The sequence below is a fragment of the Cygnus olor genome, chromosome 6, assembly GCF_009769625.2.
Source record: "Cygnus olor isolate bCygOlo1 chromosome 6, bCygOlo1.pri.v2, whole genome shotgun sequence".
In the NCBI taxonomy this organism is placed as follows: Eukaryota; Metazoa; Chordata; class Aves; order Anseriformes; family Anatidae; genus Cygnus; species Cygnus olor.
The window spans coordinates 23,485,966-23,505,591 of NC_049174.1; the positions used below are offsets into that span (position 1 = coordinate 23,485,966).

General features: G+C 41.9%; 1 protein-coding gene across 3 annotated transcripts in view; it reads right to left on the reverse strand.

The window, feature by feature from the left end:
* LOC121072237 (unconventional myosin-X-like) overlaps positions 1 to 19,626 on the reverse strand; it is an 85,731-nt gene that overhangs the window by 14,610 nt on the left and 51,495 nt on the right. For all 3 annotated transcript variants that reach the window (XM_040561663.1, XM_040561664.1, XM_040561665.1), the window contains 9 exons: positions 15,875 to 16,180; positions 11,777 to 11,816; positions 9,480 to 10,271; positions 7,284 to 7,407; positions 6,563 to 6,806; positions 5,687 to 5,782; positions 3,968 to 4,061; positions 3,309 to 3,364; positions 1,668 to 1,810 (listed from right to left, as the gene is read on the reverse strand). In XM_040561663.1, the coding sequence (XP_040417597.1) occupies positions 1,668 to 1,810; positions 3,309 to 3,364; positions 3,968 to 4,061; positions 5,687 to 5,782; positions 6,563 to 6,806; positions 7,284 to 7,407; positions 9,480 to 10,271; positions 11,777 to 11,816; positions 15,875 to 16,180 (1,895 nt within the window). The remainder of the gene's footprint in view (positions 1 to 1,667; positions 1,811 to 3,308; positions 3,365 to 3,967; positions 4,062 to 5,686; positions 5,783 to 6,562; positions 6,807 to 7,283; positions 7,408 to 9,479; positions 10,272 to 11,776; positions 11,817 to 15,874; positions 16,181 to 19,626) is intronic.

Consider the following 19,626-nt stretch of genomic DNA (forward strand, 5'->3'; position numbering starts at 1 on the left):
CAAAACTTCATACTGGGACCTGCCAGTTCTGCTTTACCCGGCTGTAGCAGTATCCTGCACAGTCACTCTAAGAAATTAGACAACTTTTTCATGGAACTGTTCTATTTTTCAGCCCTATGTATGGTTTTCTCATTGAGCTGTGGTTTAGTTTGACATCACCATTAGGGCATTCTCTGTCCAGGATGCTTCTCTCACAAGTCACAGCCATCTGAATAAATCATTTACAATTCATTTCTTCCAAAGAGATGCCAAACGCCTATCCAAACCTGGGTGGAAGAGGTTTGGTGGTACATTTCTTCTAGTAGAATGATCTGTAAGCGTTACATGCATCTCTTCTTCCTATGATCAGGAAAAATGCTCTCTCTCATTTTAGATTCCTCACAGAGGAAAAAAAAGAAAAAAAAAGAAGAAAAAACAATTCAGTGCTATAAAAGAAAAAATTACAGTCGGTGTTACTAAACCTGTTGAAAAGATAGTTTTCTATTCAAAGCTGTAAAAAGCAATGCCCACCCACAAGGCAAAAAAGTTCAAAGAACGTGGGACTGATCCTAGAGGTTGCATATAAAGAAAAAATAAAAGAGACAGACTTTGTGGTTCTCAAATAGCCTCTCAAATAGCCATATGTTTTACTGTGAAGTGCAACACACATACTGACTTTGCAAAAGAATATTTAGACTTTTTTCTTTAATGAACAAAATGAAATAAAAGGAGCTGTTGCCTTGCAATTAAGTATTTTGAATTTAAGGGACTCCAGCTGGTAACGTTAACACAGGTTATCAGACAATCTCCTTGAAATGTTTAAGACCAGGATTATAGAAAGCTTTGCCTCTTTTTGGTGACTCTCTTCTTCCTCTACTCCTGCTTTGCCATGACCACTCTCAGACCTTTATTCCATCATAGATACTTTCTGGAAGATGTAGGGCAATTTGCTCAAACGGTTGCTTTCCACAGATTGAGACCTAAGTGTCTTTGTATATTAAAGAACATGTAATGAGCTAGAAGTACTGAGGAAATTTAAAAATATTTGAGGAAAAAAAAGGGAGAATATTTTGTATTATATGCACGAACATTACTCATGCATCAGTGCCTCTATGTCCAGCTGAGCTCTAACTAGAGACAGAATATAAATCTTTTGCTCAACCTTAGAGAATTATTCTCACTTCACTATGTCTATCAGAATCAGGTTAGTTTGTTCAGCTGAGGACAGCAGCAATCCTACAAAGATCTCTCTCCCTCCCTCGCAGCACGACAGGTGTCAGAAGGAACAGAGCTTTCTGAAAACAAAAGCTGCAGTGTCATGTCATAGTCGGTCTAAGCCAGCTGCTCCCAAGCAGCAGCCATGCTCCCTCCTATTCCCTGCTGGCATTTGCTCGACAACATGTTGAAACAGGCTATGGAACTAACACCAGAAAAATAAACGTATAAAGAAATACTTATTTTTTCAGTTTTAGCTTTCTGAACCCACCTGATGTGGAGTCAGACAAGAGTCAGTGCCAGCAGAGCATAGGAGGCAGCCAACAGCAGGCAGGAAAATGGAGGGGGCAGGCAATGGTTGTGTTTTGGGAGCAGCTAAACACTAGCTTGGATTAGCTACAGTCAAACCTCCCACTCAAATCACAAACAGAAGATGAGTTTCACATGTCATAACTGCGTGCATTTCCTTTTACCTCTCACAAGGAATTCCTGGCCATCAACCTTAGATTCGCCTTTTGGTTTCTGCAGAAGGGAGATCCAATGATGCATCTCCTCAGGGGTGTCACTGTTGCAGTGAATCACTCGATTTGCTGTGATGATCACAAAAGAGTTTGGTCTGCCAGAAAATAAAAGCATTAGAAATCAGTCGAAGTCATACAAATATCTGAAATCACAGCACACCCAAAGCCATGTCCTTTACCTTTGCACAGGCACTGCAGAAAGATTCTTGGAATACAAACTACAGAGAAGTGAAGAAACTCTTAAGAGCATCCCCTGTGCAGTTGTTCTGCAAACTGATGAATGCAGAGTCCAGACAGATAGAATTAAACACTTTCCAAAAGCTATTTTCAAAGACTACAAAACATTCATTAGTTAATGCCCAGTTGTAAAATGTCCTGGGTTTGTAAGCACAGGACTTTGCTCTACCCTCTGACTGGGTTGAACTAGTGCTAGTACCACTGGGCTAGGCTAGTACAGCTGTTCTGCTCATACTTATTAAAACCAGTAATGCAGTAGCAAATGTAGTTCCCAGAAGTGACAGCTAAAATGGGTCTGCGATTGGTTTTAGGAAGGATGAGCTGATCCTGACAAAAAAGCTATGGAAAATAAAATAAGATGCATAAAAACATGGTTGAAAAATAAGCATTCTCCTCAGAACTTGTTTATCATAATTCAAACACTGACATTCCAGAAGAGTGTACCTCAGCAGATTCATGAAGAAATTCTGCCTGTTCAGCTTACTATTTGTGCCCTTTTATTTTATTTTTTTACTGGGGACACAGATTAACTCTGAGGAGTCCAGGCTGGGCAAAACACTTTTGCTTCAAAGAAATCTTAGTTTGCTACCAAGATATGCATTTTCTAAACTAGTAACCACAAAGTCCCTGCAATCTGTGAGAGAAAAAAAAAGCAAACAACAACAACAACAAACAGCATAGAAGTAAATAGCTTAATAGCTAACATTTTACTTCAGTACTGCAGTGAGAAGCTTGGCCCTGGCTGAACCTGTTAACAGTGTAGGAAATAATTAAATGTTAATGTAAAATTATATGAAATGCTCCATAATCTCTTCTCTGAAGCTAACTTATCTGTGAACTAAAAGCCTATGCTTTGTTGCATCACAAAGATTTCAAGTGGAGTACAGATTTTTAAATTCATCCCATGTTGCTTTGTGCTGTGTTGTTGTTTTTTTGTGTTGTTTTGTGTTTGTTTGTTTGTTTGTTTTTATGTGTTGTTTTATTTTTTTCCTTAAATTTCCAAGATTAGCTTGAAATTGCTCTGTTGAAAAACTGGAAGTACTGCTTTTGTTGGACTTTTTTATTTAGTGTTAATAGTAGATAAGACTATAATTTCTTGACATTTAGATTACACTGTTCTCACTCTTCAGATGGAAATGTGTACTGAAACTTTCACTCAAAGACAATACACTTGTGAACTTTGTGCCTGGAAAGTAGCATAGCTTGGAAGAAACTAAGGACTTTTAGCTGAGTTTCTTTGTGAGATAAATTCTTAGGAGTTTAAACAAATGTAAACTTCAAACAAAACCTGGACCTACCCACAAAAATAAGTCAGGGAGTTTCAAATCTAAGAGATGGCTATATTGCTATACATACCTGTCAGGGTTGTCTGAGGCACAGACAGAGTCAATAAGCCCAACATCCAGGGTTCCCTGTACAGTGAAAGAGACAGGTAACAGGAATTGCTTGCATCTTAAATTACGGACATTCTCCTTAGTGAATAGTATTGAACCTGAAAGCATTCTTCTGAATTCCAATAGCTTAAGTAGCAATGAGCATATGAGAAAGGCATGAGTGAGTCAACTTTGCTCCCTAAACAACATGAAAAGGTGTGCAAGGACTCCAGAGAACTGCAAGAAAGAGAGCTACACATTTTCAGAGAGCATTATTAAGGTCTGCCTCCACATTTCAATACTCCTAAAATACATAAATACATTGTTCTTCTCTACTGTTTATCTTCTGTCTGGAAAACTGACACAGACTAGTCCCATAATCCCATCCAAAAACATTTTATCTGCAAGAGGCAAAGCAAAGAAGATAGCCAATGTTGATCATGTTGACACCCACCACAGCCACCATGATCTTCACTTCTTACCCTCTTTTCTATCAGCTTCGCTGTTTCTTTTTAAAAAAATGTGTGACTTTCTTCTACTGCTCATGAACTACAGCACTGCATGTCCTTGAAAAACATGCACAAAATAGTTAAACACAGATGGCTCTGAACATGCCCACGGACTGGTTGCACAGTAACTCACCACAGCATTCTTTGGATTGGCCTGTTCATCTTGCATTTCCCTCAGCTGCTGTGCCGTAGCGCTGTGTACTCGGCTCAGGACATTAAACCAACCGCTGGCAATCAAAACAGACTCAAAGTTAAGATTTGGGTACTGAAACTAGCTCTGGAATATCATCAAGGAACCTGGAAAGCTGCCAGTGGGAAAATTTCTTCATTCACAATTTCCTGCAGACTATGCTTCAAAACATCTTTTGGGCTGATCATGCCATACCCTAATATCTTCCTTCCTCCCTATTTATCCATGAAAATTCTGTGCATGTTCTCCAACCCACTGACAGCTGCTCCCACAAAATCCAGTTTTCTACTTGCTGTTCAAGAAACTGCAGGCAGGCGGTGGACTCACTGGGGAGCACGTGTCAGCAGAATAAGAGCATACAGCACTTGCAAAGACGGGGTCAGTTGGAATCTTTGGGGACTCTTAGTCCTAGAGACTCCTGGGAGCCTTCCTGACTAGGCTCTGTCTGATCCACTCATAAACTCGAGTCATATGGCTCTCTATTAATCATGGGGTTTTTATAAGTTCATTTGGAGTGAAGTTATTTGTCTGTGAAAGGGCTTCTCATTACAGGCATATCTGGAGGCTGAATCTCTGTTGCAGAACAAGCAGATTCTTATCTGCAGCTTCCAGTGAGATCAGCAAACATCTAGCCTTTGTGGAGGGTTCTCAAACTGGAGACTGTACAACATCTGTCCTTTGCTAGTGCAAGCGTTGGTGCTTTCTTCTCCCCCAGAACAGAGACTGCTGTGGCACAGACAGAGCCCACATTTGGGTTACGCTTGTCCTAGCAATTCTGTAATGGTATGACTATTGGGCATGACTATTCCAATTGTGGAGGTTCTGAGTTAAGAAGATACTCTCTTTTCGGCTACTACCCCTTGAATTTGTCTGTTTCTCATTTATGTGGTTGCTCTGTAGTCTACTTCTGTTAATTTATTTGTGTCCAAACACTTTATCCCTTCCTCCCCCTACACCAAATGAAATAACAGACCCACAATAACTTCACTGAATCAGATTAAACTAGATAAGGGAAACAGTTACACTAGCAAGAGCTTTGGTAAGAGTGGGAGAATGGTGCGGAAGACATAAGCAGACAGGGTTAGTAACCTCTTAACTTGGCTTTCTATAGCCCAAACAGGTTGTCCAACCTGCCCTTAAACAACTGATTCCCACTGCCTGGCCAGGACGCCAAGAAGGAAGGACATGAGTCATTTGTTTGCTTTGCACTGGGAAGATTTTATCGGATGACATTACAGACTCTGATAAGCCGCAGCCTTTTCTCTGTCTCCTGGATAAAACCCAGCTGCTCTTGCAATCATTTACAGGCAACATGAATAGACTTTTTGTTTGATTCAAGATTCCATTTAATAAATAAATCAGCTATTAGAAGTTCCAGTTTATGTTAAGGTTTTGTGTGTCTCCTGAAGTAACCCTTGAATTCAGCATGCTCACAGCCACGTGCAGAAGGTGGCAGTCCTGTGACTGGTAGGCTGAACTACCATCTCAGTAGCTGCAACAAGGAGTCCCTGAAGCAGGAGCGTACCTTCCAGCAGGTGACACTCAGGAATGAATCCCCACTTTTCTCCAGCAAAAGGGAAGTGGTTGTGTTCCCCAAGCTCCCCCATGAGCAGCTGGGTCAGATCTAGACTGAATGAACAAACTTAAAACTCGCTCTTATACCTGGCATCTTCTGGTGACTCTGCCACAATGTGATAAACTCTGTCTTCTGTCACAATGTCCAAGGCATTCTCCTTCTCATGAATGTCCACAATCTCCCTGGAATACAGCAAATTACAAGACAGATGCCGAAAACCTTTTACAGGAATAAATTGTTTCAGATAGATTGTAACTTTGACAGAAATACAACATTCCTTTAACACACATTACAACTTTTAGGGTCCCCTCATATAGATCTGTACAGTTAACCTACTATAAAACCAGAACTTAAGGAATTAAATGGATTTTCTTCAAGCCACCAGCAGACTGGATAGAAGAGAGAACTGGGAGGCTGATATAGAGGGCTGTTTACAAAGTGGGGTGTGCCACTTTTTTTTGGCACTTTACCGGGCCACAGAATGCCAAGAGGTGACTAGTCTCTCCTTTCCTTCAGCAGGAGCTGAGGAATTGGCTACGGTGGCAAAAAGAACATTCAAGGCTCAGGAAAAGGCACAGCACATGCTGCCAAATTCAAATCCTGCTGCGTGCTTCATACCATCACAGTGAAATGCCTGGGGAGTCCAAGAAACAGATGGAACCAGGGTAGGGAAGGATGCATGGGGTATGTACTTAATTAGCTCCTCCTGGTCTGGCTCCATCCATGGCTTTGAAAGAGCTTCTGCCAGACTATGAAATGCAAGACTGGAAGAAGGACTACCAAATAATTCCAGACTCCCTCCAGAGTAAAACTAGAAGCTCTAATCATCTTTTCCTTCCCTTATGTTTCTGATTCTTCTCGCCCTACAGGAGACCTGTAGAGGGATGAACTGGCTGCACCGGACACTTAATTATCAATTTAGAGCAAATATTAGGGATCAAAATGATTAATTCCTCACTCACTTTGCCCTTCTGAGATCAATTGTCCCCTTCAGCTTTTCCTCGCTATCATTCTCAAAGTACATCAGCTTGGATTCTCGAAGCACAAACCAACGGCGTTTCCAGTTGCGGCGTGAAAGTGTCGACATGCCTCCGCCTTTTTTGTAGAGCCAGCCTGACTTCAGTGCCTCCTGCTTGGTGCGGAACCACATGAAGGCCTCGTTCTTCAGGACACACCAGCGCCGCCTCCATGGGTTCATGAGGCCTCCTGCAAAGCAAGGGAGCAAGATCTCATCAGATGTGCAGCAACGACCATTTCTCCATTCTGATCCTGCTTCTTGGGCACTCAGTTGCCCCTGCAGTTCCTATGTGCAACGAGGGAGCTGAGGGAGAGAAACAACACTGTACTAAAGTTTGGAAAGAGGAAAAATAGAACCAGTGAAACAAACACAGAATATAGAAATATATGCATTACTCAAATATTTTTGTACTGTTTTCAGTCTTGTAGTTCAAAATGAGTCATTTAAGCCCGTACCAAGTGGACATATCTCAGAGCCAAAGATATTCAGTCTAATTCCCTGACATCCACCTCCTAGCTCTTTGTTTTATTTGCTGGAAATAAGAGGGGGAAAAAAGAGTGAACAGAGAAGTAAGAGCAGAGGAAAACAGTGACTCTGAAGAAACAGAAGAGGAAAGCAGGTTTTCTGGATCCCATCCTACAACAGTTTTGGCTAAAGCTGCTTACCCTTCATGTAGAGATAGCTGTGAAAATAGGGTGGTCCTGAGCCATTGAAGATGGTGACTCGTCCGTTACAAAACTCTTCATCTGTATCTATGTAAACATCCACTTCCTCTTCGCTGTCCAGAAACTAAAAGGAAAAGAAGAAATCCTGGCTACTTGGGTCCCACAGGACAACTGGAGCAAAGTAACAAGACTGCAGAAGTCACATGAGCAGAAGGTGAAAAACTACACATACTCCCTCTATAAAAAAAAAAAAAAAGCAGTAGAGTAAAATTAAAGGCTTGACAGATTACTCATTAATGCCTAAAGCAAGAGTCTCCAGAGAGCATGGAATTTTCATACCAGAAAGGAGAGTGACATTCAGCAGTGGACATGGCTAGAAAATTCCACTTACCTGCAGAAGCAAACCTTCCTATTTCAGGGCAGAGCATACAGCCCAAAATCTAATTTAATGGGGTTAAGAGACAATTTTTCTTTCTGGAGGATTTTTCTGGCAGACAGGCCAGCATGCTGGACAAGATGGAACACTGATCTAACCCTCGCCTTGCTTTGGGTTTACTGGAAAAAAAGCACATTCCAGAATAACTGAACCCTAAAAACAAAGATCTAAATTGCTGAAACAACAATACAATGTTTACTCATCCTTGTTCTCCAACTAAATAATTGCATTTAGCCATACGTATATCAAACATGAAATCCCAAATTATGCTATCTTTTCCTTTGCCTTAAATACACTTTGCTATGATCAGCTTCATTAATTTAATAGGAAGGCAGTTCCTTAGTCCTTTTCCTTCTCCAAACGCATGTTGCTTCTTTTCATTTTCCCCTTTCTGACCTGTCTCTCTGTGATCCATTTGTCCTCCTCTTTTGTCCTACTCCTCTTTCACTTATTTGTTTTCCCTCTCTTGACATTAAGTTTGAAAAAGCAGGTAGTCCTGGATCAGCAGCTCCTGATGCAATCCCGAGCCAGCTGCAGGTATCTCTTCCTGTGGCTCATGCCATGACATAGAAGCACCTCCATTTTTTGAGTCTTACTCACTGAGGAGCCCAATAAAATCCTCCACTTCCATTTAAATTTTAAGAATAGTAGAAACTGTCTGAGACTGTGATAAGCACTGTGACAGGGCGATTCATGACTTGAAAGATTACTTGACAGTGATCTGTGAGTATCTGCCCACAGAGAAGATACCTTTATTCAAGCAGATCACATCATAAAAAATTCTGATGGCTGGCAGCTGACATTAGGGAAATGCAAACAGGAAAAAACACACAACTTTTCAAGAGTCAAAATCTGCCACTGGAGAAGAAAAGCAAAGGAAATAAATTGAATTCCTTAAAAAAAAAATCAATAATTTTCTAAAAGGTATTTTGTAGTTTGAGCTCCTACTCACAGAGACATCATTTATCTGAGGTATTTTTATGGCTATCATTGGCTTCACACCTGAACTCCCTTCAATCATTTGTGGGCTCATCTGACATGCTGGTCTACTGGGGGATTTACTGTGGCATTATTAAGCAGCTAGCCTGAGGGCACTCACAAAGCTCAGGGCCCTGTGTGGAAGCTGAGCCAGGATGCTTCAAGTACAAGGCTAATAGCCCAGTTTTACTACCTGCCATCGCACCTGCTGCAGGAAAGGAAAGCAAAGTGGTCTTTGTATCCACCAGGACCCACCAGGATCAGCACAGTTATTTCTTCTAGCCTTAGAATAGCTTACTTTGTATACACCAGATGAAAATAAACACTTGACTTTGAACACTAGGACTAGGACATGAGAAGTTTTAGTGATGGGAACAAATTAAACCCCAGCCTTTCCCATTTCCTCTTGTGATTGTCCACAGAAGTAGCCCAAGCTTTCAGTGAAATCTCTCTGAGGTAGGATACATACCTACAAGATGTTAGTTGCCTGCTTTCAGTCTTCCTAGATGATGTTACTCTTATATCTGGTGATGGAAACAATCCAAAATAGCCTAGGTATCTATGTACTAGATTGTGTACAAGTGACACTGGACAGTCACAAGCCTGCTGGCCCTCAGCCTGTCACTCTTACCTTTTTTCATGCTGTTTATTGATGTAAGAGAGCGTTATATATCAGTAACTATACATAGAGCAAGCAGGCATGCAGTAAGAAGGCAAGGATGTTATAAATATCAACAAAGTCACACTAATGTCCAGAAAAATGAATGGAGGCAGATTCTTACCGAGTCCAGGCTGCCACGGTTGGAGTCCAGGCTGGTGCCATGGGAGTTTCTCAGACTCTCCTCACCATTCAGAGGCTCGGCTGAGGCACTGCCTGTGTCTCCACAGCCATCAAACTCCTCGTGGTCATAGTCAGACTCCACATCTTGGGGGGAATTGTAAATCAGCTCTCCCACCTCTCCGCTGTTACTCCTCAGTGTATCTGAGACAGTGCTGTAACTGCTTTCTGCTGGGTCACGTAGGGCACTCTGCTCCTTGGGGCTAGTGGTTCTTTCCACAGGTTGTCCTGGAGCAGGGACAACCTCTCCCACTTCCCTTTGGAGAAGTGAAACTCTTGTGTCCACATCTTTCTCCAAGTAGTTATCACTGTTTTTCATGTCACGTTGAGTCATGACCACCAAACTGGAAGTTGGTCGTCCTTCATCATCAGCATGAAACCCCTCATCCACCTCTTCCTCAGCCAGTGGTGCTACCATGCTGCAGTCAACGTTGAGTGTTCCCTCACTAGAAAGCGAGCGCTCTAAGTTCTGCACACTTTCATCCAGATTGCCAAAATCCAGCAGCTCCAGAAACTCCTGGGCAACCCTAGATGCCTCCTTTTCTAGCCTTTGGATCTCTTCTTCCCGCTGCCGATTGATTTCATTCCTGGTGTTTTCACAGATGATAGACATGTGATCCTCTTTCTGTTGCTGCAACTTCTCAATCTCCTTCTCCAGCCTTAAGATCTCCTCCATCTGACGTCTTTCTTCTTCTTGCAGGGGAATATCTACTTCCTCAGTCTTTACTGTTTCCACCTTAAAGAATTTGTAATAGTATTAAAGCAGTTTCTTTAACCTATGTGTGTCCCTTCCTTGGACCTTTCGTTTTTTCCTATCTTTTGTGCTTGCCTTGTACTTCCCATCTACAAAATATGACCCTAAGCATCCTTTCCTTTTCTGTCTGGCATCTGCAATCACCCACAGTGTAAAAGCTAAAGGTAGAACAACTGATCTTCAGGTACCTCAATTCTTCCAGCAGCCTACCTTGTTTCTGAATTGTGCAAAGTAGCTCACTGGGATCACTGAATTTTTAGAAGAGCCCCTCTGTCGGCTGCTCATGTTACAGCTCTCTGTACACTAGAATTTTAACAGAAGCTTCCTTTCCTTTTGAACTATCACCCTCTCACACACACACATATATAGGAGAAAGCAACTATGTATGAATATGTATATGCATAACCTGCTAAAGAACCACCAAAATTTGGCTCTGGAAAGGATATTTGCAATGAAGCAGGGCTATGCCCTCTCCAACCCCACCCAAACTCTATTCTGAATTTCTTGGCATTCTTAAGCATCACTGGATGGATAATAGCTAGCTGGGTGCTGAAGTCTCTTTCTTCTTCTATTCTGCACACTGAAATAACTGAGGAAACTTCTAGCAAGTACGCAATAATTGGAAGATGGGAGACACTGGTGGCTTGCATTGAGGTTTAGCTATAAGATGAAGACATCCTCCCTTCCACTGAGGATGTTGAAAACAGACACACACAGAATAAATAAATAAATAAATAAATAAATACATTCTAAAAGGATTTAATATACTCCCCAATAGGAATATGACAATGTAGACAATGAATTGGCCCCATCACGTCACAATTTGTATTTTCTTCAGGATTGCTCTATTGCTTGTTCTCCACTCAACTCTGACTTGTGGAGAAATAAATTTTCATATACTAATCTGTCATCTTTCCTGAACAGAGCTGGACTGAAACTAGGGAACAAATGGTCTGGGCAAAGGAATAAGATGACACCCAGCTGTTTTCACACACCTCAGGGTAGGTGGTCTGCTCTTTGATATATCAAGTACTAACAATTAGATCAGTTACCAGGGGGTTATTTTAGCCATGGTAGCTATCATCTGCACTCTTATTTGGGCTGTTATAGGCAACAATCCAACAAAACAGATTGTGTCACCGTGTAGCACATCACAAGGTCATGCAATAAGCCCAAGCAGTAGAGATAAAAAATGATGCTGCATGTTCAACACTGAAACTTTCAAATAGGAACCATGCAAGCTGGTACATGACCCTTGGGAAAAAAGAAAACAAACAAACAAACAACAAACAAAAACCCTACCAAACAACCTTGTTAGCTCTAGGCACCTCTGTCAAAGCCAAACACCTGCAGGTTTTGAGTGAACAAGGCCATTTTATAAGTAGTGTTGCCATAATATAGATATTAGCTTCAGGCGAAGAGTGGGCAATGAAGGACCCTTCATATACTCAGAGAAGCCATATGGAAGGAATAACTCCTAAACTTACCTGAGACACCTGGAGTAAAGCATTCAGTTGTTCCTTTTCTCTGAAAAACAAACAAACAAGACATGATAGTCAGAGACAGACCTGGTTTTCCTAGGTAAGGCTTTTAGAATTACATGGACACGCCACCCCTCCATGGATAAGGTTAAAAAACTACCTGGTCTAAGACTGATTTAAAAGCTTTTACAGTTTAGTAAAAATCCATTTCTCTGTGGTTTGCATGACCTTTGTGGATACAACAGATTTTCCCTACGCACTTAACTTTTGGATCAATCAGGAAATTGGATTAGTTGGAACACAGGAAGAAGGGCATTGGAAATAGTGACAGAAAGTCAGATCGTTTAGATTCATGTTAAATGTAAACTTAATCCTCTTAACACAGTGGGAAGCACTATACGTCTACAGATATTAAATGAGGTTTTACATGTATAATTGACAGATTTCAGGAAACTGTTTTTAAACAAAGCAGAATTATTGCAATGCCAGCAGTGAATTTGTGTTTTGTTTTGCATTTACTATATTAAACCTAGGAAAAAAAAAATCAGATTTTAGTAATTTGTTAAATGGCTAAGCTGAAGACTTTCTATTCTGAAGACCTGGGTGCTCCAGCTTGCCTAACTTCTCAGTGGTATGCAAAAACCTAACTTACTATAAAGGCCGTTAGAGTCAGAGTTTGTTAGTAAACACGAGTAGAGGAAAAAACTATCCCACGGTGCTGCATCTCCACCCAGATCAAAAAGGTTGTACTCCAAGGGGAAGCTTTCACCAGGACGAGGTTCTCCATAGCAAGCACACTACAAGCAACTGAACAAACAGACAAATGTAGCAGACAAATGCCAAGGTCATGCAAATGGAGTGGGGATGGGATGTGGCTGGATGGAAGACTCTGCCTGTAGCAACCACTGCGTAGCTAAATTCAGACTGGCAGTGGTAACTTGCAAATCTACAATTCAGTCTCATGCAGAACAGGAGGCAAGAGTATTTATTTCCCAGGCCCTACAGCTTTTTCCAGCCAAATTCTAAATTGCAGCTGCAAGTCACAAAGTCCTTAAAGCTCTCGCTCTTGCACTCTCTCTCACACACACAAATAAATCTACAAAATATTTATAAATGAAAGCTGACATAAGTGGGATCCAGATGGCTCCAACTTTACTGAAAGATCTCTAAGAGTAGTCATGAGCTGAAAAACTGCCTTAAATCATTTGTGGGTGCAAGAAGCAGAGCCATTTTAAAAGAAATCAGAAATACTAACTACAATCTACACACTAGTTCCTTCAACTGTTCCTCACATATTTTAGACCTCTGATATTTCTTGCTGCTTTCCATCCATCTGCAAGTGATCCACAGTCCTCCTGAAATGTGATACCCAAAACAAGGAACAGTATTCCAGCTGAAGCCTTACCAGCGCCAAGAGGAACAGAAGAATCACCCCATCTCTTACAGAAACAATCTTGTTTATCTATGGCATTTGCTTTCTCCTCTCACTACAGCATGACACCAGTGACTAAAACTCAAATTAACCTTCAGACCTTCTTCCTGCTGTTGAAATAGTCGTTCCTACTCCTCTCTCTGTGCATTTGATTATTCCTAGCTGTAGATCTGCATGTGCCAGTACTGAACGTTATCCTATGTTTTCCAGACCACTTCTTTAATTTGCCAAAATTATTTGAATGGTAATCCTGTTTAGCTATACATTTGCAGACCCTCACCAGATGGTTTTATCTGCAAATTTAATAAAGATACTCGTATTTCCTCATTCGACTCATTATGAAAGCATTGCACTAGAACCATATCCAGCACAGACCCTGGAAGAACCCCATTGAGTGCTCTCCTATTTAACAAGTAACCACTACTGTTTACTAATTAAAATGCAATAATACAATGAAGTTAAAAACCAAGTTCTCGTCTTGTTTCACCTACTTTTATCTAAACCACCTTCCTTATAGTGTCTTAAGAGTATTGTCACAACGTCAAAGCCTTTACTGAAGTCAAGATACCTTCCCTCTGTGGCTTTTCTCTATCTACATGATATGTCATAAGCTATCACAGAAGGAAACAGATAACTTTAATGCTGTTTGTTCTTCACAAACCTACGTTGGCTCTTACCTCCTTTATCAAGCACTTACAATGGTTTGTTTCATTATTTGTTTCAGTATCTCCCTGAAAATGAGGTTAGGCTGACTGGTCCAAAATTCCGTTTCTTTCACTTCCCCATTTTAAAAAGAGGTCATTATGTTTAGACTTTTCCAGTTTTATGGAAACTCCATTGCTATCCACAAAACAGGAGAAACAGAGTAGCTACTGATTCAAACTGCTTCAGCCAGTACTTCTCAAAGTATGCAAATATTAATTTCAACAAGTCTGGATGACTTCTTTGTTATCTGATTTATATGAGCATTCACTAACTGCTTCGTTCCCTGCTAGGTGCTGAATTCTTGCACATCTGTGCTAATTGTGTTTACTGTCCAGCAGCTAAGCCTTTTGGGAAAACAAATAAAAATAGCATCAAATACTTCAGCTTTCTCAACATCATAATTTGTTCTTCCTGTTGAAGAGTAGACCAAACTGCTCCTTGTCTCCCTTTTACTAACACTGTATGCGCAATAACTGCATGTCAACTTTTAGTTTGCATCCCGGTCTTTCTGATTTTGTCTCTGCATGTGTGTTTTTTATTTTTATTTTTGCTTGTTCTCAGTAGAGTAGCCAATTTGCAATTTTTATGGACTTCTACCTTGTTTTCGAGGTCCAGTGGAAGTTCAGGATTTAGACAAGTTGGTCCCCTAGTACCTCTTTCAGGTACTCACTCTGCAGCAAGTCATCTGAGACCAAGTAGAAAGTGAAAGCAAAATGAGCAGCTCTCCTGATTCCTAGAAACACTGACATTTCTTTATAATGATGCTGGCTCAAACACTTCTTTCGTGGACAGGGAACTAGAGGGCAGGGGGAGAAATAATAATAATAAACTAAATAAATCCTTTTATCTAAAACTAGATAGAGAACAGCTCTACGTAGTAGGAAGAGGACTTCAGACCCAAGAGAGCATCTGTGGCATCTGATCCCTGTAAGCTAGGTAATGCCATTCTGAACTTGTAGTTTTGCATTGATGATGAGGCTGCTGTTGAAAATTGACAATTGATAAAATGGAGCCTTTACTGATGTTCAACAGATTCTTTGACCAAACCATTCATCACTGGGGTCACTGACTCCATGTCTTTTCCCAGCACGTACTTTACCCTACTGTCTCCTGTGAAACTGTAGGCAACCTTTTTTCCTTCTGACATACTCCTAACAGTTTTCTGATTGTTGTCACAAATCTCAGTCTGCCAAGATCCAACCTCAGAACAAGTATGCGACTACAGTCCATCATAAGAAACAGAATTAATTATTTATGAAATGCTTCAAATGACACAGGATTTATTTGTTAAAATGTATATAATTATCCCATAGTTGAAGTTTTATGCTTAAAACAAAAGATTATCAGGAGCCAGCCAGTTTGAATAGGATGCAGGTAACCAGGGAGTGAACGGTAAGTAATGTATGAGGTGCAAGATTCTCAATGGGTGTGCTGTCACTGCTCACAGATTGCCTCTTTTTGTCAAGTCAGCTTCTCCTTTCTCCTCCTGACCTCCCGACACATCTGTATCCCTGAAGAGAGGAGCAGAGCAGCAGGACAGGGGGTGCAGGTGTGTTCTCACGAGTGTAAGAGCTGCAATGGCAGCACAGGTGCACTGCTCATCTTCCACTCTGACCCAGCCTACTGAACACACCAAGACCCAGGAATTCTGGTACCTTCTCACAGGGCTAATCCCTCCAGGTTTTGGAAGACCTGCCTTTCTAAAATACATTTCAAAGCAGAAAATCACTAAACAGAGGTAAAAATACACCGGAATTAGCTTTCCTACGGAAGTGGGATGCTCTTTTTCCAACCTGCTTTCCTATTCCGAGCTATGTGCAGCCCACCTCAACTCTTCCCCTGGCACTTTGACTCTGTCACAGGCAATTATTATCCCACATTACTGTCCTGCCAAGGCCCCAGACCTGCTACTACGCCTCAGCAGCTTTAGTGTTAGGGAACGATGAGTGTGAGAGACCATCTTGTACCTTTCCTTCACCTCTTCCTCCTCCTGCTTCCTCCTACGCTCCTCCTCTTCTTGCCATTGTCTTTCCTCTTCCTCTCTTCTGATCTGTTCTTCCTCCTCTCGCCGCCTTCTCTCCTCCGCTTCCTGCTGCCGCCTGAGTTCCTGCTGCCGCAGGTGCCGGTAGAGGCTGCGAGCCTGGTGGCCACGCCAGTGCTTCTGCAGGACGACTGCAGACGCCTTCAGTCGCAGCAGGCTCTGCTTCCAGAAGTACGCTCGGTAGTTCTTTTGGATTATAACAACACTGGCTAGCACCTTTTGGTACTTCTTCCTAGAAAGAGAACCAGACACTTAATGTAACATGAAGCAACACATGCTTTGCATTTCTTGTGCCCTAGCGTGCTGACCGATCCTATCACATCCACAGAAGAAGGAACCTGGAACAATATTGCTCAGGAATGACAACTTCTCTTCCTCCACTGCTACTATGTATGAACTGTACTCTCCTTGATGTTCTCAGTCCCACGCCTACTGGTTTGTTTCCCTGGGCACCTACTTTTGTGAAGACTTTCTGAGGAACAGATATTTCACAACACAGAAAGAGAATGCCCACTGGCCAAAAGTCTACTCACACCGCACGTATACACATTCACTGTTCAATTAATATAATCACTCAGTGTGGATTTATGATATAAAAAACATACAAAAAGCCTGACTATGAGAACAAAGTCACATTTTGCCTCATCTTTTAAGTAGCCAAAACCAGAAAAACTCCAGAAAAAAATGTGAAAATGAGGCAGAAAGATCTGGTCACATTAATCTGGTATTGTCTAGGGGAAAACACTGTATTGCTGAATTTAACACTGTAACACGCTCCCATAAAGTACGTACTTAAATTGCACAGCATTTTCCTTGAACAGTAATGATATAAAAATCAACTTGGCAGCACTTTTAAAACAAAACAACAGAAAAATGGTAGGACCCAAAATAAAAGAATCATCACTCAGTATTTTTGTACTCTAGTGAAGTACTAGAAAAGTCACTTCTTGCCTCTGCATTGCTAAATGCTTTTATCAAAGATCTGAAAAAAAAAAAAGCCACTGGTAGAAGTTTGTACATGATAGCAAAGCAGGCAAATAACAAAAGAGTTACTATTACACAGTAATCTGAATCAATTTGTAAGCTAGATTCAAGCAAACATTAAACAATCCAAAAGAGCCAAATGTAAGGTCTTGTATCAAGGAACCAAAGGCCAAGCACACCTGATGTGAGACTATGTTAGGAAACAGCAAGTCGAAGAGAGATTTATGGTTCACAGGGATCATCAGCTGAATGCAAACTCCCAACACAATGCTATAGAAAAATGAGACTGGGACTGTCACACTTGCAAGCAGAAATACTGTGTTGAAGGAGACTGTGCTGTACTTTTACCTTGTGTTCAGTGTTAGCACCTATGTTGGACCCTCCAGTGATTTCTGACAAAGCAGGACTGAAACCAGAAATCCTGGTTTGCTGAAAGTGAGATTTAAGGCACTTGTTCCATTACTTTAGGAAACAGAAGGCTAAGGAATGGCTTAATCCCAGCAAAGTACTCACATGAGAACCATTTTTGGGTGGCGTTTCCATTTATCTGGCAGAGGACGTAACGTGATTTAGTTGACATGAAACTGAAGTCTATTCAGGCTGGAAATAAGCCTCCATTTTTTTAAACAATTGAGGATATTCAGATACCTTAATATCTTGCTGGAAGGAAATGATCATTGGTACTATTTAAATCAAAATTTTCTTTACTCCAAAGCAGAATCTGCAGAGGGAAAATCTATGGGCCTGTGCTACGGAGGAGCTCTGGACATCAGGCTACAGTAGTCCTGTATGGTCTTAGTAATTCTAGAAAGCATGCTGGAGATAACAGAGTATTCTCACATATCCTTCCCATAGACCTTCTGCAGCCCCCTGAGGGAAAGGCACACCTCAAAATCCCCTTCCTAGCAAACATACCCTCTTTAGATGGCAACAGGGACCCATGCTGACAGCTTGCCACCTCCCTGCACATCAGATATAACAGCCTAGTCAAGAAAATCAGGAGAGAGATGCTAACAGCAATAGTACACAGAGGTCATACATTTTTTTTTCCATAAGTATTAAGTCAAAGGGAGGAAACACAGAGAAAAGAGGAGGAAAGGGAAGAGGTGATAAGAATTGGGAGGTTTTACAAGAATTGCTCCTTGGCTGCAGTCCCCTCACCCCTGCTCCCTCTGTCCTCCCTGTGCCCTGCACATGGGGTGTGAACAGCTGCACAGGCCCTCTCTGCCAAGGCAGATACAAGTGCATCAAAAAGGGCACACTGACTTCTACAAAATGCATCTGCCAGAAACTCTCTCCAGTGCAACGTGTGCCAAGCCCTGCCCAGCTACAGGCCGGCTCGGCCTGCTTATCTGCCAGGCTGAAGTGCCCCCTCGTTCCTCATGACCACAGCAAAGCTCGCAGACGCCCTTCAGCTGGAGCTGCTGCACGCAAGCCATGAATTTTATTCTCCTTGTTCAGCCCTCCACTTACTTTCTTCCACTGCCCACAGAAGTTCAATCTCCAGCCCGTGCTGTGGAGCTGGAGACATCCTGACCATGTATCACAAGGGCAAGCACGGTGGCTGCAATGCTGCATTTGGAATTTAGTTAATTATTCTGTTGAGCTGCAGTTAGCAGTTATGCCTCCAAGGGCTAGAGACCACAACAAATACGGAGTCATTTCCTACCATCTTCTTCCCCCAAGCAATAAGGTCCTGCAGGATCCAGGGGCACAGCCAAATTTATACCAGCTATTCCTCACGGATCCTGCAAGCCTGGGAATGGTTGTGTGTGTTTAGCTGGTGAGGCTGTTACCTGCAGCTCAGAGCTACAACAAAAATGAGGTCATTCGAATGGGCTTGTTTCTCTCTTCTTACTTTTTTAGTGACCATTCAGAGATGGCTACGGGGAATGAGAGCAAAGCAAGCCTTATGCCCCTCAGGACTGGTCCTCCAGGTTCACAGAAAAAGTTTACAAAGGGGGAAAAACTAGTAAAATATTTCCTGTGGCATATATACCCTTCTTTGCCAAACACTTGGCATGAGATTTAGCAAATTTAAACACACTTGTCCTTGCAAAACTAAAAGAAATGGTACCAAGCCCAAGGCAGGGAATGCTGGTAACTTTTGACCTGTGTCCAGCTCTGCACAGACCATACATCACTGGCCCAGATGAACTCCCTCTTGCTGGACCTCCTCCAATACAGGTGCAATGCAACTGGAAATTCTTCACAGGGATGTTTTCCAGTCTCCCTCCCTAGCTCTTTCTTCACTCCCTGCTATCCTCCCCTGCAAAGCCCAGTTGCATCCAGCTGCTTGAGAGGATTTCCACTCGGGCTGCACAAGCACAGCTTGTTCTAGAGAGGAGACGTGGAAGAGCAATGTGTGGGACAAGGAATCCAGATCTGAGCAGGCTGGAGGACCACAAGATCTCTAGCCAAGAGGAGCACTGCTGCACCTCTGCCTCCGTCACAGCCCTGCAGGGCAGCAGCTACCTTCCCAGGAACTCAGCAAAGCAATAATCCAGTTTGCTTGCAGTGATGTTTCCCAGAAAAATCAATTTTTCTGTGCTAATCCCTACCCCTCTCTCCAAATGCTAGACATAAAGTAATATAGAGCAGAGGCCCTGACACAAAGAACTTGCAATCTCATGTACAAACAACAGAGCTAGCTCATTTGTCTTCCTAAGGGGAAATAAATAAATGAGTAGAAGC